Raw genomic sequence first — 27,318 nt, forward strand, 5'->3', positions numbered from 1 at the left:
TCCACAGCAATAGCGACCGTCTCGCAGTGTACAAGTAATCTAAGAGACTAAGACCAAGTGATTGTCCACTGCAGGAGGCAGGGCTTGAAAAAACATTTCGGGGGAAGGGGGCCCAATTGGCAAACCTGATTGGCTTCTTCGCTTTTCTGAAGCAAATCTGGCTAAGTCAAAGGAAACCATAAGATAGCTTGGGAGAAATGTGCAAGACCCTAGTATCAATCTAAAGCATTGCCGCGGGCGTTCTCTGGGCAGTACAGCAAGTATATGTCGGGAAAATAGCATTGTGGAAAAGAAAGGTACACTAGGCTGTACATGCTAGGGTCTTAACAAGACTGTATGTACAGTAGTATAGTATCTCAGAGGTATTAATAACTTGAACCTAATGTTGAATATCACTTTGGCCCCATAGGTATTAATTAAGTAGTAAAGGTAATAATAATATTAAATAAGATAATTCCTATGTTCTTTTGTCATCATCAGAGTCCCTTTCCTTATCCATTGGGTAAACCAGAGGTAGCTGACAAAGAGGACATATTTGCTGTGCTCCTCTCATACCTCATATTTTTTTTCCATGATTTTTTTCATGATTTCACACTTTTTCTGTCCTTGAATTCATTAAAGGTATAACAGACAATGTTGTCATTTGAAATATAGTTTGACTACTTCATATGCCTCTCAGCAGGAACTGTGATTTCAAAATATATCTTTTGGTAGCTTATTATGTCTGCACAGGAAATGAGCCATGCAACCACTTTTGTAACATTGTCTGTTGGTTTTCAATTCCACCATACTTTGTCTGGACATAGGATGAAAAGTTCAATTGTTATGGTTGCTTGTTTGTTTGTCTTTCGTGCAGACGAGGGAGTGAGAAAGGCTGATAAATTTCCTGCAAATTTAATTATTTTCAAAAAATGAAACATTGGCATTTGCTAAAAATATAGTTGTAGCAGAGATATTGTAATTTTCTTCATTCCTATTTTGTTGGTCTCCTATACCCAAACACACTCTGATATACCAAGCCAGTAGTACTTGCTAACGCATCTTGCACTGTGCGCACAATGACAGTCTTCCATCGAGTGTCGCCACCATCTCCTGCAACACATTTTTCAAGCTCACATTTTCATCCTCTTGCTCCTAAGCTATTATGTTCTACAAACCCTGCTTTCATTTGCTTCACTTACTATATACATAGAAGGCACTATGATTATTGTTGAAGCAGGAGATTTTCATTAAACCTCTGTAATGGAGATCCTATTGAAGAAACTTGCCCTCCCTCTCCCCTGACAACCACAAAGAAAAATGTTATAGAAGGTTTCTCAGAGGAATGAAGTTTTGTAATTCCTGATCGGTGATTTTGTTGTACAGTTGTCAAAGTTACTAAAGAAAAAGAAAGCAAAGTTTGTCTAGCAATTTTGCAGACCCTGTAAGTTTGTCTCTTATTAAAATACTGTGGTTCCCTGAGTACAAAACTGCTATTCAAGTTTGCACTTGTTTAGCAATTTGACAAGTTTTGCGTAGCATTCTAGAATGCGAAATTGGATAAATTATTCCCTCGATCATGTCTGAATGGTCATAACTTTGTTCTTCAACTCATATAACATCCATCTGGTAAACTGATTTACTATATAACATTTCTAATCAAGGACGCACAATTTATCACAAAGCTTCATGATTTTCTGGGTTAAATGTTCATCACCCTCCTGTTTGACGACTAATATATATATGCATTGAAGAGTGGCTAGCAATTAGTTTGTAATTAGTGTAAAAAGTTGAGAGCTTAGCATAAATTAAAACAGTTATATTCTTCAATTTCTTTCATTTTTACAAGTATGATTCTGTACCAACACATATAGAAATAGGTCATACTGTTTCAACTCTGTTCATTCAGCAATAAAAAAAAACATGTTGTATATATCCATCCATTTCCTTATAAACAGATCAATATCATCTGGCCCATTGAAGCTGTCACAAGCTGTGTGAGGTTTAGTTTGTGACCTAATTAGTCGACTAGTGTTTGTTTCCACTGTTATATCAATGAATTTTCATTTGCTTGTTTGACAACAAGTGACACAATACTGCACATATTAAGTGCAAAGACAATCATTTAAAAACAAGCCACTCAAAGAATCAAAAAGTCTAATTTGTTTGTAAAGTACAATCATCTTGAGGAGTGAAGTGTAATAGAAACTAGTTTTGAAACTGGATAATTGCATCAAATTTAGCTGGCATACCATCCTTGAGACCTCCTCAACCTTACTTAATTTAGAGGTTATGTAACTACTGTAGCCTCACAAATTTAGGTCAGGTATTAATAATTGCAGTAGAACTTCTATGAGAACTTTTTTTGTGAGTCCTATATATATATATATGTGTATATTTATATATCAGATATTTTGTCAGAAATGTATGGATTCAGTGAGATTAAATTATAATAAACTTCCTTGGTTGTTACCACGTAATAGTTGTCACTGTTAAATGGAGGATTTCTTAATACTTCACTCCTCATCTCTGTTTAAAGGGTGTGAAGACTCTCGCAAAAAGAAACGTCTAATGCCGGTAATCTGACCTAGTTTCGAATGAGGTGTAACAGAAGTGTTAGGCACCACCATCTATCCCAGAAAATACACACACAGCTTGCTACCGTCGGTAATTAGACACTAGTGTTATGTGTACAGTCAGCACATACAGCTGCGGTCAATACCCACAGCACAGTGTACAAACAATACAGCGATGGACAACTCATGTCCAGCTTAAAATAACAAGGTATCACGTTTCATTACTGTCTGCATTTTGTAGCCGCATGAACAAAACGTCACTTGCAAGCGACAGAAAGTTAACTTTTTCAGATGGCCGCATGCGGTTTGGGGCGAGTCTTCAGTGCCTTTAAAATCATACACATTTCCCTTCTGCCCATATTGGAAACTATAGTAATGCTTTAGCATTCCTTTTGACTCACTTTTTGGTCATTGCTCTCTTCCTCTTCCTACTAGAGTCCATCCTTCTGAGGTGTACAAAACAAAGACAAATTAAAATGTTTCCAACAGATTTGGATTTACTGTTGCCTTGTAACAGCATCATGTGCGAGAGTGTACAATGAAAACAGCCCCCAAAAACACCCTTCCCTACAAGAAAAGGATACTTATCAGGCTGGAAAGGATCCCTGGAAGAGAAGAAGTCCTGATAGGAAACTTCTACTGATATAAATCCAAGGATTCCGGGCGAATTTCGCGAATTTTTTCTAGCTTCCGAAAAACGTAGCTAGACACTTTGTTGGTAGAAAAATGAAGGAAGGCCATTAGGGTGTACAGTGTTAAAAGATTACCAGGGCATTCTAGACACAGTAGAATGTGGTGCAAAGGTTGTGGGGAGACAGGTAAGCGGGTCACTCGTAAATATATAAACCAGTAAGTTTTATTATTTGCCTTGTAACAGCATCTTCTGAATCAATTTGTCTTCATCACCTACAAGAAAACGATGCAGTATCGTTTGAATTTTCCATATTTTCCATATTTATCACACGTTAAGTAAATTTTCAAATATGTATGAATGTTACTTGGCCTTGTCAGATTGTCAAAAAAGTTAATATGATATTATTACTAACATTGGAATGGCTAAATCAGTGTAAAGTAAGCCCTTTTTGTGAATGAATTTCTAGGCAGAATCCATCGAAAAAGAAAAGTATTAAAAAAAGACCCCAATAATAATTAGAAAGGGCATAATCTTCTTTTGAGGTAAATTGTTCACAACGATGTTATCAAAAGGGAGCACAGATGATTGTCAAGTTTTTCTGTTATTAAAAGGAAAGTCCAGGTGAAAGTTCATTTTTAACTAATGAAAGAAGAACACACTATAACCAAATTTGCATGTGATTTCTTTGTAGTTTTTGATAGATGAAGTATGCATTTGAACATGTATACAAGGTAACATGTGAGGTTACAGTTAATTGTGTGGAAAAAATAAGAGACATTGTTGAACAATTAAATAAGTAAGCACTTGACAAACAACTTGTTCAAATGGTAGAATTATTCACCAATAAATTTTAATCCTTAGAACAGACAAGTCTTTACTCTCTAAATACTAGTGCATTTTCATGATTAAACCATTGGAGTGGGTAATCCACAAAGGCAAGCTAGCTATCTGCTAGTTTCGACAATGAGCTCTGGTCGCATGCAAACAAAAAGCAATGGGAGGTACAACATACTAGAGCCAAAGAGTTCCTGAATAGGTTTATAATTAGGAACAGATTCCCTGTTACCCAAATCTCTCTGCTTCATTTATGGCGGGATTACTTAGGAAAGCTTTGCAGGAATTTAGGACTAAGCTTTTAAGGTGTAAAGCCTGCTTAAAGGATTTACATCTTTACTGTGTATGTTATTATAGTGACCATAATTGAGCATTATAATGTTTTGTAGCAAAAGCACAACAGAAAATCTTACATGGACAGTTAAAACAGCTTCTGTAGGTTTTGGTGTGCAATTTTATCAAATCTATTAACCATTGCTCAAGATGATGAGATCACAATTGATCAAACTAAGCCACCTTTCTGTACTATGTAATGAAAAGTAAATTTGAACTTCAAAATATATTACCTTCATTTCAAGAACTGTTTGTAACTAAATTAACTATATTTGGGGGTTTTAGTAGTATGGAAAAGTATAATAAGACATTCATCATGACAGTGATGTAGCTAGGTACTTGAAGGGTATGTTGTTTTCACTCTAAGCATCCTTATCTGTGTTTTGTTCAACCCCTTCAAGCTGTAGTATGGTGTATTACAACCCAGAGTTATCTGCTTTGTTTCAAGAATGATTTGTGGTCAGTGGATGTCAACTTGATGTACACACACCATCTCTACAAAATTCCCTTCCTTAGCACTGCTCTGTCCTAATCCACAGTAGTATGTATGTATAAACAGTTATTGCATCTATACACAGCTGAGCTTAGATCAATGTTTTTTGTATTTGATATGTCAATATAGCCTACAGTAGGGTTGTGTGCACAGTTATAATGCAGTGTCCATGCCAAATCATTACCTTTGTTGTACCTCTTTTCTTTTACTTGTTCCTAGAAATATATAATTACTGTGATAAGTGCTGTGAAAAGTTGTTGTGTAATTTGGCACTTAGTTGTGTATACATACTGTAAATCATGTTTACTGGTAGATAATTCATTTCTTGAAGTTAATACATCTGTACTATAGCATACTACAGTACACAACACACAGTATTTCATACATACAGTGGTACATGTATGTGTTTTTCCCTCGTGAAGAACATGCATACATGTACGTAACACTGCATAGGTGTTATCATATAGTTAAAGACTTTGTCCTCCTCTGTTGGGTAGATAAAAAAGTTGAACAAAATACTTAAAAAACTTAGTAGTCAAGTACATCATTGCAAAGCAAAACGAAAGATACAGTAGACAGATAGATGGACGAATAGAGGACTTGGCAAAATAAACAAAGGAAGAAGCTATTATCAAAGTCTTATTTCTTGAATTGGGGATATATAAATAACAAAGTAATGGCTTTTCCTCGTCAGCTGTTGTTAGTCTATGCATTTTGGTGTTGGAGTTATTATTATCCACAATGCTTAGAAATGTTTAGGACAAGAGCTCTGATGCCTCAAGGAAACTGTCACTAATTCTGACAGTGAAGTTGGTGAAACTTTAGTTCCTACGAAGTCATGCCTTCTTTTGTACGTACATGTTATCCATAATTGAATTTTCATCATGTAATGGAGCAGACTTTGTTGACAATGTCTGAAAGTGCTCGGAGAGAGCACAGGGTTGCTTGCTTACCTGTCCGTCTCTTAGGGACTACTACTGTACTCTCATTTAATATAACACATGCTTTATTTCATACTTTTGGACATTGTTGCACACTGACAGTCTGACTGCAGAGCTGCTGTAACAAATGTACATTGAAAAAAGTTCATGTCTTCTTCTCGATGCAGTCAGCTTTTCTAAGTTTGAAGATATTGTTCCAACTTACTGTCTGGCTCAATATCAGTTATCAGTTGTCTACACATATTGTGGGATATATCCATACTGTTTTAACACAAACACTTGTCAAAAAATGTTGTAACTTTTTTTCCTGAAATTATCATGCCAACTGCAGGAAGCAGATTGATGCCCTGAGAACTTGAATGTAGAACTGACAGGGCGGAATGTACCCTACGAATGCCATCAGATTGAACAGGGACTGTTTTGCGTAGAATACGTATACCACCTCTACTGTATCTTTCATTGTTTAAGTTGCTAGCTACTCAAGTATACCGTATCCGCCTATAGTTACTCCAGTCCAAACTTGACAAAAAGTTGTCACATTCTGAATAAGTCCTTGAATCATTTCTTTACTCATGCCTAACTATTGCTCGTAGTTACTAGTATGAATCTCATTCACTGTTAGGTGTAACCGTGACAACTGCGTTTGCATTAAAATAAATAGGACATCTATATTGGGGAACACAATCCACAGGTGAAATGCCCACATTATTTCTGCTCATGTATCTCTAGCGACTCCACATTTGTTGCAGTTTGACTAGTTTGGACAATGTAGTCATAAAAGAAGACCTGTTTCATCAGAATATGAAACCGTCGGTATGAATGCATGTGACTTGATTTGCAACTGTTTCCTTCTCTTCGCAGTTTCTATCAAATTTTTAGAAACGATTGTAAAAATGTGTGCTTTTCCCTGAATTAGTCCTATTGCTGAGATGTTTAATACACCAGCCTTCACCTGAAATATGCTGAGCTTGTTTCTCTTGAGTTACTTACAAAATAACTTGAATTGCAACCAAAACAAAAGCAAGTGACAAACAGTTTGTCTAACTGCAAGGTTGCCTTCCTCATTTCCTTAATATCTCAGGTAATATTGGATCCGGACATTGACCCTCAATAAAAAAGTTCTTTATTCTGTCGGATTGAAGATGCTCAAATTAATTGCAGGCCTTCATGGGTCTTGCTATATGAAGTGGTTGTAATTCCAAGCCACATTGTGACTCACACTGTCAAGGTAGACTAACCATTTGGGCAAGCTAAGCCAATGCCATATATTTCTTTTACAGAAATTGACCTTTTAAAGCACACTTGTTGTGGTCATTCATGGCTGTAACATGCTCTGCTGGTTTTCTTGGTCAAATTACTTCACCAACTTCACATGGCAAGGTCGTTTTTAACAGTAAAGTGCATTCCCCTAGTTCGACTGCTACAGGCCTTTGTTGGTAGTAGGATTGTACTTTCAAAGTGTTATTTGACTGTACAGTACTTAGTTGGAATATGATGGAAAAATAGGAAAGGGTGTTCGAGGGGTTTGCTTAAAAGGGAAGTAGTTCCATCGTACATGCTACAAAATATGTAAACTAATGACCTTTAATCTTATGATTCATTGTTTGCCCTTCGTTTTTCATGCCAAGATTCTTTTTCTTTTCTGAGAAATGTTAATTGTTTTGTTTAAATTCCACTCGAAGTGTTGTTGAAAAGTTTCAGTAATGATTGCTGTGTTTGTGTAGTTTTGTTCTTTTTGTCTTCTTTGTTTTGGGTGGAGAGTCAGAAATGGGAGAGAGGAGAAGGGCTGATGGGTAAAAGAGGTCATTTGGCAGTGGCGGAGCTAGGGGTATTGGTCAAGGGGGGCGAGAATGGTCTGTAGGGGCGTTTTCGACACTATCTAAGCAGAGCGCCACCACAGGTTGGCGCGGAGCGTTCAGAAATTTTTTGAGTAAAGATACTTCCTAGATCGCCGGAAATGACCCTTTCCCGGCCTACTAATTTGCAGATAAACGAAGAATAAATAGGTGTCATCGCCAAAAAAATGTGACAATTGTCAATAGGTAGATGAGAGCGCAATAAAAAAGTAAATAATCATGAATATGTAAAACGTGGTAAAAAGCTGAAAAGGGCGCCAGCAGTCAATTTGAGTCTGCCCCCCCTGACTATATGGACGCTCCGCCACTGTCATTTGGAGATATCTTTGATTATGTTTGGAAGGTTTAAGTGATAAGGAGGAGGAGTAGTGGACCAGAGGGAAGAACGAGTGACTCCCTGGCTATGCCACACGTTACTACAGATGCTTAAGAGTGTATCAAAGAAGAAAAGAAAACTGTTAGGTTTATCCCACTTTTATTTACAGTATTGCAAAATTCATTTATAAGTCTTCTCTTTTTTTTCTTCTCCTCCTCAGTCTGATGTGAACAACCTCGGAGATGTTGAGAAGATGTTGCTCTACCTCCGCCTCCCAACAGGATTCTCTGAATCAGATGTGTCCAGTTTTACAAAGAGGTCAGTGTAAACATCTTCACTAAAATCTCTACAAACTGCTGTAAGCTGCTCTGATCAGAACCATACAGACTTAAACAAATTATACAATTTTTGGTTCCTTGCTTTAGCAAAAGGAACCTATGCAGTCAGGTTGGCGTGTGTGTGTATGTATGTATGTATGTATGTGTGTATGTGTGTGTGTGTGTCTGTGACACTTGCTTGGGTACGCTCTATCTCAATAAGGGAATGTTGGATTGAGGCCAAACTTGGACTATAGATCCACCATATGGAGAAGGTGTGCCCTATTGTTTCTGGTGCCCACAAAGGTCACCAAAGGTCAGTTATGGTCCAAAAACCGAAAATATTAAAACTGCAATAACTCCCAGTGCCAATGTGTGACAAGATTGATATTTTGGGACAAGTTGTGAACTGGTTAGGGGAGCATTTCCAAACTTAACGGTCATGTGATCCGAGGTCACCAAAGGTCAATTAATGATAAAAAACTAGTGTTTTTGCGATAACTTGAGAACGAAATGTCCGTTAGGGTTGGGAGTTGCTTCAATGTTATCCAATTGTCGACCCGCATCTGGGTGACCCTTGACCTCAATTTGACCTCTGGTGACCTTTACGTGTTTTGGGGGATTTTTACAGTTTTGATGCTATTTTCAGATGTCAAAGGTACCTTCTGATCATAAATGTCAATAGGTTGACCCCGTGTGACCTTTATGTGCGAAGTTATATGGGGTCAAAGTTTTTCGGTCGGAGTTAGGATGGTTGTACAGACTTGTCGTTTTGTTTTTTGGAATCAGGAGATTAAACTACATCTGAAACCAAGGTCAAAAGGTCAAAGGTCACATTAGAAAAAATGTGCTTATTTTGGGAGGAAACGAGCAAAAAAGGAAATGTTTGGTTTTGATGCTAGATTTGGATATCAAAGGTACCTTCCAATAAAAAATGTCAATTGGTTAACACCCGTGTGACCTTCGTGTGCGAAGTTATACGAGGTCAAAGTTAATTTTCAGACATTTAATGCAACAACTCCCAGGTCCAAGGTGTGACATGGTTGATATTTTTGGACAAGTTGCAAATGGTATAGGGAAATATTTTCAAACTTAACGGTCATGTGATCCGAGGTCACCAAAGGTCAATTAATGTTAAAAAATTAGTATTTTGGGGGCAGAAAATGGGCAAAGAAAAAATGCTTGAATTTGTATAGTTTGATGCTCTAATTTAGGTCTCATCAATCAAAAATGTCAATAAGTTGACCCAAGGTGACCTTTGTATGTTAAGTTATATGAGGTCAAAGTTAATTTTCAGACATTTAGTGTAATAACTCCCAGTGCCAAGGTGTTACACAGTTGATATTTTGAGACAAGCTGCAAATGGTATAGGGGAATATTTTCAAACTTAAGGGCCATGTGATCCGAGGTCACCAAAGGTCAATTAATGATAAAAAACTAGTATTTTTGCGGTAACTTGAGAACAAATTGTCCGTTAGGGTTGGGAGTTGCTTCAATGTAATCCAATTGTCGACCCGCATCTGGGTGACCCTTGACCTCTGGTGACCTTTTCGTGTTTTGTGGATTTTTACAGTTTCGATGCTATTTTCAAATGTTAAAGGTACCTTCTGATCATAAATGTCAATGGGTTGACCCCCATATGACCTTCGTGTGCGAAGTTATACAAGGTCAAAGTTAATTTTCACACATTTAATGCAATAACTCCCAGTGCCAAGTTGTGACAAGGTTTATTTGTTTGGACAAGTTGCAAATGGTATAGGGGAATATTTTCAAACTTAACGGTCATGTGGTCCAACGTCACCAAAGGTCAGCTAATGTTAAAAAAGTAGTATTGGGGGGAGAAAATGGGCAAAGAAAAAATGTTTGAATTTTTACAGTCATGCTCTATTTAGGTCTCACCGATCAAAAATGTCAATTGGTTGACCTTCGGGTGACCTTTGTGTGTGAAGTTATGTATACAAGTTCAAAGTTAATTTTTTTTAATTTAATGCAATTAAATCTCAATGCCAAGGTGTGACATGGTTGATATATTGGGACAAGTTGTGAACGGGGTGGTGGAACATCTTGAAACTTAAAGGTCATGTCATCTGAGGTCACCAATGTTATCATATCTGTTGACACGCTTGTAGGTCTCTTATATTTCTTACATTTTCGACGCCATATTTAGATCTCAAAAGTGCCTTTTGATCCAAAATCCGATCACATTTTGTGATCACAAAAGTGTTGGCTATAGTGTTGGTTACTTTATGGGAACATGTAGGACCACAATTACTTGGACTATTTGAGCCCAATCTTGCTTGATAATATTATGTGTATTGTCATATACCCCAAGCAAGGAACCACAGTGCCCTTGGGCTCTTGTTTTTTTAAACATTCACTTTTAATTTGAAGTCAAAATCATGAAGATGGACAGTAGTCAGATAGTTATTGGGTCCTTGTCAGACCTAATTATGGTCAAAACATAGTAACATACTTATTGCCATCTTGATCTTTTGCGAGCCCGATTGGGCCTACAGGCCACCTATTGTCGTATTGAGATATCCTGGCAAAGATTTTTCCAAGCTTGGATAATTTGAAAAATGCTATGTCAAAAGAATTAACGTTGCGTGCATCATTTAGTCTCCTAAACTACTAACTCAAAACTAGTCTTTAAAGTTACATCTGTGTTTGGATTGGCAAAAGGAAATGGCTTTGTAAGCTGTAAGCTGGATTTTGTGATGGAGGCTAGTGCTAGTAAATGACAGCCTACAGGTGTAACTTTGGTAACACAGTAAATGTAATTTTCAGTACCTCTTACATAAATAGTTGGAGATGACTTATTTTGCAGCTGTGTTGCAATACTCTCAAGTGGTTCTAGTTTCTCGTATTAGTTGAAAAAGTAACCATAAATTGCAGTCGGCAAAAATGTTGGGGTTTGCTTTGGTTCTTGTTTGTGATTGTCTGTTTAGATGAAATCCGTCTCTAACAAGCCCTACCCCGAGCTTACAGTTAATATTTTGCGTATATTCCTCCCCACTGGCTGTTCCCGTTTCTCTCTTGACGTCCTCCACAGATTCTTTGGACACTTTGCTTTATCCATCCACTGCTGAATATTCATAGCTTCACAGGTCTTAAACTACCATCTTCTGTGGTAAATTACAGCGGTTGTAACACCTACTGTAGCAGCCTTAAATACAATATCACTGTTGGGTAACGTCTTTGAATAACCGTCACAAACGGCAGTCTAAACACAGACGGCACACTGTACCATTCCATTCACCTAAATACAATTTTACAATGGAATTCGAAGAAACATCTCAAGAATGGTCACAGCATGTCTATAGAAACATAAGATACTGTGGAAAATTTATGCAACCTTATCTAAAGTGCCTCAATTGTGAGGATTTGCTGTTAACCCCCTCCCCATCAATTTCAAAGAAAGCTCTGGACGGAGTATTCATCTTGACTAGTACCTTATAATGCTTGTTTTCAGTTTCAAATGAAACAAACTAGTGATGCGATTGCTTTTGAGGTCTATGTCTACAAAGGCTACCTGGTGGAGTCCTACATGACCCTGGGAAGGAGTCTATGCAGAGGAGGCCATACCTTCCTCTTTTAATTTTTTTTAAATATGATTAAGCATGCATCGCAAAATGATGTTACATTTTTGCATTTTGAAGTTATTATATTCAAGATTTTTAACTTTTTTCCCCCCACAAATACTGGCAATTCTTTTCTAAATATTTGGACAAACCCACCAAAGGACCCTAAAAATCTCCACAACCCCCTGTTCAAATACAAAGCCATTATAGCATTGTATGACTTTGGTACTATGTAAATAACATTGATTGATTGACTGATTGATTGATACAAGAAAATCTCAACTTCCCCATTTTATATTTCAACAACTCAGTGCCAACTACAGTAGAGCCTGCTTCTATATAGTGCCCTCTACTGTGACACCGGTTGAAAAGATTAAGTGCTGTACTGCCCATGCCTTTAGATATATTTTGTAAATCAAATTAGTGTTTCATATGCTCCTGGTTGAAATTACCATATAGCTTAATCAATATCCAGGGCAGTTAGTTCTACTACATGCTTCATTGCATCAGTGACTCATACAGTATTCATTTAAGCTTGTTTTGACTCAGGAACTGGTGTGACTGGTGTCCTGTTCTGCCTGTACAGTTCTATACAATTGGAGGTAAATGAAGGGGTTGGGAGGGAGAAGGGGGAAGGGGATGAGAGGACTGGGGATTTTACTTAAATGCAGATAAATGGGAGGAGCAACATTTTATAATAAAGAAAAGGAGGCATTTCACAATCTTTTCTTACAGTTTGACTTTACCAGTTTGTGAGGGAAAAAAGTTTTCAAAAACAGTTTTATGAAATCAACAGCTCATGAGTAAAACATTAAGATTCACTTTGAAGCTACATATGGCTAAGCAATGGTTGAGGTGGTTTTGTTATTTTAGGCTAATGATCAATCAAAGCCTACATGTGCACTACTTTCAGTGTAACATCTGGCATATAGATGCTGCCACATAATCCACATAATAAGAAAATGAGAAAACAAAATTGTTTAACAAGAAAAGTCACTTTAAAATTACCAAAGAAAGCATAAAAGGAAGTAATTTGTGTTAAATAAATATTTTCTGCAAGATTCCTTGAAAAAAAATTTCCACAAGAATTTCAAATGAGCATGCTAGGCTAGGCTGGTGGTTCTGCTGCTTACAAGTACAGTGGTGCAATGTAGATAGATTCAGGAGTACTCATAGTTATGTAAGTACTCAGTCTGGCTTGAGGAATGATGACTGCTGGTGACTACCTTCTGTTAGATCTGCGCATGGCGTCTACTGTAGCAAATATTTTACTAATTATTAAGTACCGCTATCGTAGGCTGTAGGTACTGGCCATCCGTATCAGAACATGGGTCTTTTTTCTCATCTTGTCATTATAATTATTTTGTGAAATACACACTATAGCTTTCATTTTGAAACTGAATTCATGGCTGCAACATGTTGCTTATAGTTAAACCTATAACTATTCTGTGTGTATTTGGCATATATGTACAATAATGCCTTTGCTGGATACCCTGTTGGTTAGTAACTTAGGCAATGATCAATCGAGGCTTCACCAACCCCCCCTTTGCATCACACCAAAACGTCAAGCTTGGTGCGTTTTGAGAGTCCCCAAGAAGCCAAATTCTTCTCCTCAAGGTTTCAATTGTGGGAGATTATTTGCCGAGGTCTGCTTTATACATTTATCTTTATATTCGTGGGTTGGTGCACGTTAGTTGCCAGACATTGCTGTCCGATAGCTTTAAAACTGTTCTGTAAAACTTATCTTAGAAAAGACATGCATAGTTTTTTACTGCTCTACTTGCAATCAGAAAGGATTTATCCAAACAAAGTCAAATTTAGTTTTCCCCAGCAGGTGAATGAAAAGTGGGGAAAAACAGGAAAGAGAGTATTTCCCGTATTACTTCAACATTGAGATTGTTTGACTTGAATCTGTTGTATATTATGTATACCTTACCTGTCATTAACCTCATATCATATTTCCTGTTTCGATCAAAATTGGTTCTGAACTTGATGGGTCCTGGTATCTGTTCAAATGGATAGACATGTGTTAAATGGAACAAGTGAATATATTCATTCATTCTCCATTGAAGCAATCAATTGCTCAATATTGGTTTCTAATGATAATGGGAAAGTCGATAAAAATAGGTGAGGCATATTGGACCCCAGTTACAATTCTACTCATGCACTGTTCAGATAAACGTATAAGCTCAGGGTTTTCTTCTAAAGGAAGAATTAACTTCTAACCCCCTGTTACACTTTGAGAACGAGAGTGGTGTTCAATCCCGCGCGTAAGTGTTAAATTTGTAATGTAAACACAGCTCAGGGTTTGATCTCCGACCACTGTTGACCTTTAACCTCTGTTGTTGATTGTCCCGCAAGTAATTTGATACAGTAGTATGCATAAATAATAGAATTACCCATCACACCATTACTTATAGTTTTGTGCGTTTTCTTCAGTAAAGAAAAGTCAAGTTTCTGATCAGTGATCATGAGCGTGGGCTCTGATACTGAGCATGGGGGTTTTATGTGAAAATGTGGAGGTTCAAAATCAATTAACCTTCTTATTAATGCTGAACACTGCGTGGGGAGTGTGGGATCTGTTATGTAGAGGCGGCCATAGAGCCTATATACCTGATCATACTGTAGTACTACAGCACACTCAGACATGTATATAATTGATCACACTCGTGTTATTTGTGTTAGATGACATAGTGGTACAGTTGCCTGTCACGTTTCGCATTTTCTTTGCACGCATGGTATCGTTAACACTCTCACTGAACATAGGCACATCAGGTCATTTACACATTACACTTATTACATTCCTTACTTACTTTAATACATAAGGTTTTAATCTGTCAAAATTCCCTTATTTGTATGCACAGGGTTCCATTAGTTGAAATTGCAGATACACAGCAGCAATTCCCTGTCTCTGTTACACTTGCCGTTTCAGAATTTCAACCTTACTTTTATTTCCTTTTTTTCTTCTTTTTTCTTCCTTTTGTTTGTTTGCACAAAACATCTATGTCACTCAATGAAATCACTTAGGCATTAATGTTTTGTACACTATTATGACCTTTCAAATGTGCTAATTCTGTTCTTTCCTGTTAAAAACGTTGAATTTTTGACCTTGTCTCACACAATTGGACTGACACCGTGCAACTGGCGTGACCCTTTATCAGTGAAAAACAAGTCTATTTTATTTGACACCCTGTAAAGGAGAGAGAGAGTTCATGTGGAGAACCAACAATGGGATGTGTTACCCCTGTTTTAGCCAGGTTGTGTAGCAAAGTCTGTTGCCCTTTCTGTTTTGAATAAATAATTTAAAAGTCGGGGGGCGGGGGGGGGGGGGAACGTAAGATATCCATTCAACCGAGCTGATCATATGACAATCGTTAAAAAAAATTAAACATGTAAGTTCTTGACAAGCATTAAGTTGACCTTGAACAGTCAAGATGAAGATCTATTCTTGTTCAGCAAACAAGAATACTACAGAAAAAAAAAGAGAAAAAATAATCTGAAGTTTTTATATCGTATTTAGTTACAAGAAAATTACAGGGAAATACCTGGATAAGTTTATGCAGTTGGATAACAGAAATGTCCTTCAATTTAGCAGGTTTTAGGTTAATCTGGGAGTTCAATTTGCTTTGCTCAATTTGTCTCAATTATGATGTGATAAAGCATAGAAATATTAAAGATTATGTTCATTCATTCCTTAATTATGAAAGCAAAAAAACTGTAAACCAATTTTTACTTGGTAAGCCCATATTGTGATTTAAGTCAAAATCCAATACTTTTCATTGCATCTGTAGGTACTCTGGGCACAGAACAATACCTACCAGTTGCTCGTTAATGAAGTTATCTCCAAATATTTGTAATTCTATGACCCAAATATTTGTAATTCTATGAAGGTTGACGTCACGCCCAGAGCACGGAGTGGCAATCTGCACGTGCTTGCTAAACATCTTCTGTTTTGGCTACATGGTTGATTTGTGCAGAGAGATAATACTGTGAATACACATGCACGCATGCATGGATATAAGCAAGCCTTCACTAGCTCTGCAGTATAAACCAAGCCACTGCAGCGTATAATGCATCCTATCTGGGAAGGTTTTCTGTTATTGACCAGGTGTCTGTTTTGTTTGGTGTGTACTAACTACCAGCCTATATTTAGAGTAGTGACTCACAACAGTAAGGGGTGGGTGTACACTTCTTAATTACAGATTGGATCATTCCATTTCTGTTTGGGAGGGGATGAATTCTTTCAAAATCACATTTCCCTTGAAGATGATGGAATCCTCTCTGATTTCTCTGAAGAAGTTGTATCTCTCTCTCTCTCATGTGATCTGTCTAACAGATTGCTCATATTAAGCTATTGTGTGTTTCTGTTATTGTGTATGAAACTTATTTTGAATTGAAGCATCTACAAGTGCTTGGTATCTCAAACATATCTCTAAATACTTCAGATTAAGAAAGAATTATAATCATAGATATTATGTAAACCCAGAGAATCATTTAGCAGTTTATATTTAAAAAAAAGAATTTTAATATGAAAAGTTATTGATAATTTTCTAATATTTGACAGCAAGGTCTATGCTCATGGAACCTATCTATCAATATAGTGATGAATTTTTTGATAGATTGCAGACTATGATATGCAAGAAGGTGCCATTCATGGGGATTCTTGGCTACAGGTGCAAAAACCAAAGAAAATCTGATGGAACAAAAGTCATTGGTCTGAAACAAACTTCTTACACATCTTCAGTGTATGACATGAAGCAGGTCACAAGTACTGTCAGTGATTTGGGACAAACAAGGCTTTAGTTTAAAGTTTAAAATAGTTTTTTTAAAGCAGCATTTTCATTAATGTGAACTATGTGGACGTAGGAATACTGTATGTAGGTAGTATGGAAGTAGACATGGCAGTTTGTTTCATGTGATATCAGTAGGTAGTATGGAAGTAGACATGGCAGTTTGTTCTATGTGATATCAGTAGATAGTATGGAAGTAGACAATGCAGTTTGTTTTATGTGATATCAGTAGATAGTATGGAAGTAGACAAGGCAGTTTGTTCTATGTGATATCAGTAGATAGTATGGAAGTAGACAATGCAGTTTGTTTTATGTGATATCAGTAGATAGTATGGAAGTAGACAAGGCAGTTTGTTCTATGTGATATCAGTAGATAGTATGGAAGTAGACAATGCAGTTTGTTTCATGTGATATCAGTAGGTAGGAAGTAGACAAGGCAGTTCTGTTTGATGTGATATCAGTAGATAGTATGGAAGTAGACAAGGCAGTTTGTTTCATGTGATATCAGTAGGTAGGAAGTAGACAAGGCAGTTTGTTTCATGTGATATCAGTAGGCAGTATGGAAGTAGACAAGGCAGTTTGTTTTATGATATAACAGTAGGTAGTATGGAAGTAGACAAGGCAGTTTGTTTCATGTGATATCAGTAGGTAGGAAGTAGACAAGGCAGTTTGTTTCATGTGATATCAGTAGGCAGTATGGAAGTAGACAAGGCAGTTTGTTTTATGATATAACAGTAGGTAGTATGGAAGTAGACAAGGCAGTTTGTTTCATGTGATATCAGTAGGTAGGAAGTAGACAAGGCAGTTTGTTTCATGTGATATCAGTAGGCAGTATGGAAGTAGACAAGGCAGTTTGTTTTATGATATAACAGTAGGTAGTATGGAAGTAGACAAGGCAGTTTGTTTCATGTGATATCAGTAGATAGTATGGAAGTAGACAAGGCAGTTTGTTTCATGTGATATCAGTAGGTAGGAAGTAGACAAGGCAGTTCTGTTTGATGTGGTATCAGTAGGTAGTATGAGAGTAGACAAGGCAGTTAGTTTTATGTGATATCAGTAGATAGTATGGAAGTAGACAAGGCAGTTTGTTGTGATATCAGTAGGCAGTATGGAAGTAGACAAGGCAGTTTGTTTCATGTGATATCAGTAGGTAGGAAGTAGACAAGGCAGTTAGTTTTATGTGATATCAGTAGATAGTATGGAAGTAGACAAGGCAGTTTGTTCTATGTGATATCAGTAGATAGTATGAAAGTAGGCAAGGCAGTTTTGTTTCATGTGATATCAGTAGGTACAGTAGGAAGTAGACAAGGCAGTTAGTTTCATGTGATATCAGTAGATAGTAAGGAAGTAGACATGGAAGTTTGTTTGATGTGATATCAGTAGGTAGTATGTAAGTAGACAAGACAGTTTGTTCTATGTGATATCAGTAGATAGTATGAAAGTAGACAATGCAGTTTGTTCTATGTGATATCAGTTACAGCATTAGTGAACATCAGGATTTACTTCACTCCTCTATTACCTGTCTCCAATACATAAATACACTCTTATCTACCAAGCCTTGAACAGCTGTTAAACATTCTTGCTCTGTGCCCCAAATGACCCTCCAGGGAATGGTAAGAGGGTCATTGACAGTGCAGTGTAAGATTGTTACCTAGTTGTTACAAACTAGGTATATTGGAATGCATATGTTTTGGAAACAGGCAGGTACCCATCCACCATCCACCAAGTAAGTACAGTTGGGTTAACTAGCTTAGATCCCTCTCTTGATTAGAATGTTTGTTAACTTTACAGGGCTATTGATATAAACCTTCCTTGCTGATCAGTTTGCAGCAAATGCTACAGACCAACAATCTACTGCATATTGTATTTATCACTTATCATAATTAAGCCACTCAAATGGTCTTCTCTGAATTATTCCAGCAAACTCAGATCACGGTACATCATGATGGCCTTTAATTTGACAGTTGTGCTCGCAGTTAAAAGCTGGACTAACTTCCCTAAAGATACATGTATAGAGATACGGTAATTGTTGTGTACATGTATACAAGAGACTGTATGAACCGTGGTGATAGCTTATTCTACACTGTTTGTGTCTTGTAAAGCTTTTTGAAGATCAACAAGCAATATTAACTTGTGTTGTTGATGAGATTGTGATGATAAGGATTCACATGTTTTTATTTTTCACAAAAGCATTGTATTGAAAATGTTAATTTCAAAGAAATGTTTATATGACAGTGTCAGTATTGATCCCGTAACAAAGAACTCTTTTGTTTGTTGAAAATCCTTAACACAGCTGCCCTGGAGTATTGCTTTCTACTGAGAGGGAAGGGGAGGGGTTTGAAAAAATTCAAAAGCTGTAACAATGATTGAAGCAAGAGGGCTTGTCTAGTAGAGCGCTCCCATAAGTAAATAGAGAGAACAATACAAGAAAAACAGTAACACTTATATCCACCCACACACCAACTAACAGTACCTGTGCCCAACTGATGTCTCTGTTTTATTAATGCACATTAATCTACAAGGTCATGTGCCTGATGTTGACACTTTAACGCCCTGCACCATCTGACCTGCCACAATAGAGTTGTGCAACCAATGCTGCACTCCATTTGTAACAAACAGTGTGGCAACTCTATGTACAGATATGTACTGAAGAACTAATAGTACATCTCTGTATCATGGACAACAAGGTGAATTTGTAAAGTTTGTCACAAAAACATACATGTGTTTTTAGCTGATAACATGTCTACTTGGTACATCCACCTGACCTACATAGAATTTCATTATTGTAGCCTACTTGTTTAGAAAAATGCAAGTACTCAAAAATATAGATACTAGCTAAAAAAAAGTTCCCACTTTAACAGTGCAGTTACTCATATCATATTTCGTGTTTAGTTTCTGTAATAATGTCTACTAGCAGAAAAGTACAAGTATTTTCTTTTTTTCTCCAGCAAATGGCAAAAATCTACTTGTATTTAGCCAGTTGATTGCCTGAATTTTGAGGGCTGACCCCTCTATCCTATTATGTTTAATCTAATAGAATCCTGGGACCCATGAAACTTTTGGAATAATACAAAATTTGTGCTTTTACCTTTTTAATTTGTTTTTTTTTGTAAAATATCTACTGTGTACACAGAACATCAGGTTGTGAACCTGGAAACTGGTATGTGTTCTTTCTGGTAAGGGTGGGGGAGTGGTGGGGAGGTTGCTCAAGGATGAAGCAGTACAGTTCATTAGGATTGGTTGTAAGTAGTAGTATACTCAAGTATTGAGGAAATGGAACTGGATTTATAGGAAGTACATATTGTTAAATTTCAGGGTTTTTATTCTTTAAAGCCAAGATGACCCAAAATAATGATAATAATATCACCAAGAAGTGTTTGACTTCAAATGTTTAACTTGATCGATCATGTGCATGTCATAAAACCGCAGCGACTCAAATTTGCTACCTGTCCTTTACTCAGTCAGTTTGCTTTCAATACTGTGTCAACATTATGACATTAAACTCTTTTAGTCAAGTAGTCATTCAACAGCTGAACTGAAAACAACTTCACAATGTAAAATGTTTTATAACTGTGATCAATTACATTCAGTTTTGTTTCCCAGACTTGGTTTCTAATTTTGTGCATGAAATTTTTTTTTAATTGGTTAGGCATATATATGGAGACTAATATAGCCAAATCCTGTGAAATTGTAAGTAAATTAAGCTGCATCTTTCTCTGTTCAATCTGTAAAAGCAATGATATAGGAGTATGTATGTATGTATGTACGTCATATACGTATATACGTATGTATGATATTATCGGCTTACCCTTTACCTGACTTCTTTTGATAAATATTTGAACTGTGGGTGAATAAAGTGTTAATTAAGGTGATATTAGAGTTCATTGCCAACTGTAAAGTAAAGTATAGGCAAATGACAATCAAAAGAGGCCTTCAAATCTCTAGGTTTAAGAAGAAAGTTTTGCATGAATCCCACATATATAATGTCAATACACACATTGTACTTTCAATGACCTTGTTGAATGGAGCATGTTATCACAGGTTCAAAGACAGTCATCCATTGCAAATACTGTATACCGTCAACAACAGTGAATTTGGGGTTCTTTGTTGTAGACGTTTTATTTTCCTTATTTACAAGGTTTTACAAGGAAGCATGCAAACATGTTACTCTCAGTAAAACCGCACATGGGGATTTGAATGTCATAGTACAACTGAAAAGGCTAATTTTAGAGCGAGTGATGTTTCTAATAATAAATATTTCAGTTTGCAAGATGCATGTTAAATGTCGGGAATGCTCTTTTTTTTTTTCATTTACTTCATTACTTAATACCGGCTTTCTATACATCAAAGGCTCCTCATTCAAAGCATATATAATTGTTCATTTTTAATTCCTTGTTTTATACTAAAATACTAAAAAAACTAAATATTAACTACTAAAATACTAAAAATACTAAAATAAAATCATTTCTTTGCATGCTAATTGTAACACACAACTCTTGAATTTGCACACAACGTAATATTAATACATGTATACAAATAGTCATTCAGTTTATGCTTCTCTCGTTCCTGAAAGATGAGCTCAATTTTGCTGATCGTATAATATTCTAACACACAATGTGGACTACTCTCTTAACAGTTTCCATGTTTATTTGTCCAATTTTTGTACCGATTGTAAATTTCACCTGCTGCTTCACAGCATACAGAATGCAACCTGTCTTTGTATTGATGGAGTTGTTATGTTTATCGTTTGCGTGTGCATGTGTGTGGATGTCACAGTGATATTAATCATCTGTTGTTCCATACTACTATTACTACTACACATGTTAGGGTTATATAGAGTTCACTAGCCATCCTATAAGGATTTTTATCAATATGCCTATTATTAGAGAGGTGAATTCACTGCTAGAGTTTTCTTAGAACTGAAACCATCATTTCACCATACATTGTATATGATAGGTTGCATATGGAACCTGTAAGCCATCCATGTTATTTTATATGCTGGTTAGGAAGCAGATTGCCCTGCAGGGTTGAGTTCCATCAGGTTTTGGTCAAGTTTGCTTTTTAGCTTTCTTTGTGAGTCAAATTACAAGTTTAAATTTCATCTTTGAGCAATTTTGCACTGTTGAACTATTTAACTGATAGGTACTAGGCAGAGGTTATATGTCAACACGGCTTTGGTCACTAGTTACATATTGGATGGCTTTTAGTGTTAGAGTCATTGACTCTTCATCATTGTCAGTAGCATTTTTATCATCAAAAAAAAAGAGAGAAAAAGAAAGTTAAGAAAATAAAAAAACTACAGTTAATTCTACTTCTTGTTTTTTAATTGTGAAGCTCTGTGTCAAACATGCCGTGCACTCACTCTCTCTTTCTCTCGCTCACGTAGGGAGCTGAAAATGTCTTTGAATTGCCCCACCAGTTTGGTAACCTGGTAACATCCAGAAGCTTTACATAAGTGCAAAATAAAACATGTAAGCCTCAAAACTTTGAATTTGAAAACTGCTGAAATGTCATCCAGGAGCAACTTGGACAACAACAAAAAATCTCTAGCTCGAAAATACACAGGAAAGGTAGATTCATAAGGAAGAGGAAGTTGGTGGCGCCCATGAAGTGGGGGGCCATGAAGTGGGGGGGCCATGAAGTGGGGGCACGGTGCTAAAACATTCCAGGCACGCAGTCTAGGTAGTTAGGAAATAGGATATATGTTGACTGGGAGACCAGTATAAAGTACCTTCGCTCAGTCCCCAAACCAGCAAATATTTGGAAAACCGCTACAAACGTTTGTTTGCAAGATTTGATCAAATCATGGGGAGCTAGGGATTCTAAGGTGGTATAATAGTTGTGATAATTCTATATCATAATCAAGTATTTTAATTATTATTATAAAAAAAAAAAATTAATGTCATATCTCATTTTTGAGCACAATATGATTTGTACTGTTATTAGCAATAGCTATACCCAATTTAAGAGCTCCTTCCTCTTCAGCAAACCTATACTAGTATTAGATCATTAATGCATGCCCAATCGACTTCATAGAAAGGACATAATACTGAAGTTTCGTTTTCCAGAAATGTGATGAACATTATTTGAACTTCAAATGTCAACATTCAGGACAGTTTTTGAAGAAAATTAGGTAGATTAATCAAATCAAGGACACAGTAAATTATTAATTTATTTTTCATCCAGGGTACTAAGGCTTGAAATTCTTGGTTTTTGTTACTGATACTGTCAAATGTTCTCATATCAGTTTTTGCCAAATCCTACCAAGTAATATTCAAAACATGATTGTAATTGATCAACTAAGATATCCTATTCAGTTTTCTTTATAAGTGAAGGCTTATAATGAGCAAGTAATAAATGAATCCATCCCATTCTCAGTATTTTGTTGTAAAACAGATGTCATAAATTAGTATTAATCACATGTAGAAGGCAACTGATGGTTTTCCCCAAATTTGGCACTTTTTCAACATGATATGGTAATGAAAGCTATGCTAGTCAAGCTAATGCATATATTTTGGTGGGATCTTAACATATATTAGTAACATTGAAATTATTTATTAAATTTGGCTCAGAATGGTGTTTATCATCTACTGTACTGTACATAGTACATACTATATGCGGCTGATAAGTGTTCATGTGCAACAGTGCCACTGTATTTGTCATCTGATATATGAAGGCTTCTACCTGGACTGCTGAGAGTTACCACAGAGTTTAATACATTGTGATTTTTATCTACCGAGTGTTTGAGGACCAGTTTTGGGTGTGAAAGAAATGACATACATCTTAAGGATGGTGTTTATTAGAGAATCGGGGTTGGCTGGAGCTATTGGGAAGCTCATCACCTCGCCCCCACGCCACCTTCCCCCTCCCTAAGAAAAAATAAAGCAATGATGTGTGATTTTCACATCTCTTTTTTCTTTCTTTCTTGTCATTTCTTTTTTGCATTGTTTGACAGTTTGCCATTGTAATCCTAGTGGTTGTTATTCAATCTATAGTTATTCAACCAAAACATATTATGACATTTTCATACTGTACCTGCCATGTAGACATGTCTATAGAAACTTAGTGTGTGAGTCACTCTGTTGACTTCTTTGGTACTCTCATTATGGAATGACCTATAATTTCCATGTGTGGGGCGAAAGGTTTCTGTAAGAATTATGAGAAATATTTTGAAGAATGGGAATTTATAACAAGTTTGCATTGATAATATTTACTGGTTTGTTTTCAAGTTGGATGTAAGCAAAGGTGAAGGTCTATGAAGGAGTTATGAAAGAAATATATAAAATCAAACAAAAGTGCTTCTCTTTAGTCTTTACCCTAAGGCCTGGAAAGTTCATTATTCATGCCAACTAATTTTTCCATCTGTTGTTTTCCATTTTGCTGGCAAAAGTCCAAAGTTTTCCTTACAAGGGTGCCATAAGTGACTAATTATATGTTGAACCGTTTCCATGGAGATGTAAAAAAATATTTCTCAAGTGAAGGAACCAGTAAGATATTAAAAGCCAATAAAGAAGTAAAAAATATACTTGTGCAATGTCAGTAAATTATAAATGGCTCATACATGTATTATCTGCCTTTTAGAGTTTATATATACTCCTGTATAATGTTAATCAACAATATTTACAGGGTGATGCAACCTCTTGATACAGGTTTTTGTGACAGTTATGACCACATTCATCTGCAATGATTAACTACAAACACAATGTGTAAGTGATTAAAAAACGATATGTGTGCAAAGCAGGAGGTCATTTAGGTTTCTTTTTCTAACTCACTAAAAGTGTGGAACATCATCAGTTTTGTGCATAGTTAGAAACAATCACATACATTTTGTATATCAAAATAAAATAAAAATTTTTTTTTTAATTTTTAAAAAAAAATGTAAAAAAAAAAAAATTTTTTTTTTAGTCTTTGAAGAAGATCCTGCTAGGATCGAAATGTCAGGCCAACTTACTTTTACACACATTTTGTACAAAGTAACAATATGTAAATATCCCATGAGCAATTCCCTTATGCAAATCTGTATGCATTTGTGTAGCTGGCAATGCATACATCTATCCCACTTGGCCATTCTGACGTTATCAGTATTACCAGGACCATGGACCAAGTAGATGAGAATGTGGTTTTGTTAAAAAGAGAGAAGCTCTATATATCTCAGTATGTAACAATCCTATCCCGTAATTATTTTTGGGTGTAGTTGTCATGGTGTCATTACTGAATGAGATTGTGCACTAAATTATGTGAAATTATAAGCAATAACACCAAAATTTAGAATTAATGTGTATAGAAATAATTTTATTTATCGTTCTGCTATTTATTTACAAAATGGTAAATCTGGATAATTTATTGTAGACGGCTGCACTTTTGTACACTAACATTTTAAAACAATATTTTCTTATTACATACTCAATTTTGATGTCCTGTTTATAAATATTTATATTTATACTGGAAATAAATGGAAAAAAATTTAAAAAAAGAAAATGAAATTTATCTGATTCTTTGTGACTCTTTGTAATGATCTGTTCAATTTTTCTCTTTGCAGCTCACCATCAGGGCCAAACTCAAACAGGGAAGAACACACAAAAGCGTATAACTGGATCTGCAGCCACCTTGAAGAGAGCCCAGACACATCTATGCCCAAGCAGGACGTGTATGAAGAATACAAGTAAGTGAAACTGTGAACAGCACAACACATTACTGCACCCTCAGTGTCCTACTTTTGATAATAGTCTCTTTTTCTCTCTCACTTGAAAAGGATAGACAAGAGATAAATTTTTTTTCTTTTGACTTTCAAAAAGAGAAACAACTAAGCATAGTTGTTAAAATTGGCATTCATTTTCTTTGTACCATTTTTGAGACACCCAAAGGTGTGATGTCAGAAATGCAAATTTGATCATTTTCCTTATCTTTAGCTCACACACATTACTGTTTGTGAAGTTATAGAGTTCCAGATGTTGTCAAACTTTTCAAATTTGTCAGCGACTTTGTTTCTTACCCTTTCCATTTGAAATTTTGTTAGCTTCCTTTGTGGGATTTAACTGTTCCTTTTTGGCTCTGGAGAGATCAATGAAGTGATGAAACAATATAATATTTGGTGATTTTTTGTAGTTCCGTGAACAACTTGTTTGTACAGTAACTTAAATTGACTAAAGCAAGTCTGATTTCACACGGCCAAGTCAAGTGGCCTGACTGGTCTGTTTACAGATCGTTATCGGTAGTGTTGCGCCGATAATCGTTTTCAATATCGGTATCGGCCGATATTTGCAATATCGGCAGCATATCGGTATCGGTAAAATTTTGCCTAATTGCCGATAACAGCAAGCCGATATTGAACTTTTTTTTTCACAGCAGAGCTACTTATTTATACATGCAATGATTTGTTAATCTGCCCAAGACGATCCATTTCTTTAGCGTCAGTTAAACTCTTATTCATTTTCGATTAATATCCATGGAAACCTGACCCTCCGTAACCTCTAAAACACGTCTACGGCGCGCGAATATAACCAATGACCTTCGTGAACCTTGGCCTACACATAGCATTAGTGCAGCATGTATACACTGTACTGTACTAACCATTCATTTTCTCAAAGGCCTCCGTGAAAACCTTGAACATGATGCATAACTGCACTTTTAATTTTCCGCGAACACACTGCCGATTTCCCGCCGGTGTTCGCCCAGCGAACACGCCGAGCACGTGAGCATAAAGGCGTAGTGTCCAGGGGCCCGCCTTAGGGCCTTGGTGGGGTCATGGGGTAGAACCCCTTGTGGGGATCCTGGGGGATAAAGCCCCGAAAAATTGGCTTTTTTTTGCGTGTCTGGCGATAAAAAAAAAAATCGCAGTTGAGTATGCAAAATAATTTTCTTATTTAAATTGTCACGAAACAGATGAAAATTTTAAAATGACAAGTTAGAGTAGCTTTATTATGTTATAAAATGAAAAGAGATTTAATCTGTCTTTCAATCTTTAAAAAGTGCAACTTACAAAACTTCCGATATTATGAAACAAACAACGTTCAGCAAAGCCCTGTCTCTAGACTGCCTAACAATGAATAGCGTGCACAATGCGTACATTTTTACAACTGCGGTGTTTAACCCTATACCCAACTACCGCCGTACATGTGCTGCGAATTTTCCCAGGTACCTTCCCAAACACACTGTAAGCTCATCCCCTGTGTAACACCTGTTTGTTAACATTTTTTGGCAAGTTGCCAGGGAACTTTTCAGTTACGTGAGATCCGTAACCGCCGAGGTGGTTAGGCTATTTGCTATACAATTAACTATGGTAGGATACTATTTTTTCCGTATTTTTGGAAATTCTAGAAAATACTTTCTTTTTTCCCCCGCTTAAAAACAGATGTGGTCTTACGGTATATTCATAAATGGATGCACTAGAGCCTTGTTTACATGACATTAGTTGCATTTAGTACGATATGCCAGTTTTGCGTGAATTTTTCGAAAGTGTTTTGTTCGATCTTTCGTAATATTTGAAAGGTGTACCACCTTACTTTCCGTACACAATTGGTCATTTCTCTACTGATTTTCAGTTTTTTTCTTCTCTATACGGTCAAGTGAATAAGTTGTACATTGAGTATAAACTCAATAAATTATCATTTTTGGTTCCTTGCTTTTTGCAAAGCAAGGAACCTATGCGTTCAACTTGGCGTGTGTGTG

General features: G+C 36.3%; 1 protein-coding gene across 1 annotated transcript in view; it reads left to right on the forward strand.

Moving 5' to 3' along the window:
- The window catches only part of LOC139966336 (uncharacterized), a 94,260-nt gene that overhangs the window by 20,418 nt on the left and 46,524 nt on the right, over positions 1-27,318 (forward strand). Inside the window, exons 3-4 of the mRNA XM_071969229.1 lie at positions 8,183-8,280; positions 25,190-25,312. Coding sequence (XP_071825330.1) covers positions 8,183-8,280; positions 25,190-25,312 — 221 coding nt within the window. The remainder of the gene's footprint in view (positions 1-8,182; positions 8,281-25,189; positions 25,313-27,318) is intronic.

The sequence above is a fragment of the Apostichopus japonicus genome, chromosome 4, assembly GCF_037975245.1.
Source record: "Apostichopus japonicus isolate 1M-3 chromosome 4, ASM3797524v1, whole genome shotgun sequence".
Classification (NCBI taxonomy): Eukaryota; Metazoa; Echinodermata; class Holothuroidea; order Aspidochirotida; family Stichopodidae; genus Apostichopus; species Apostichopus japonicus.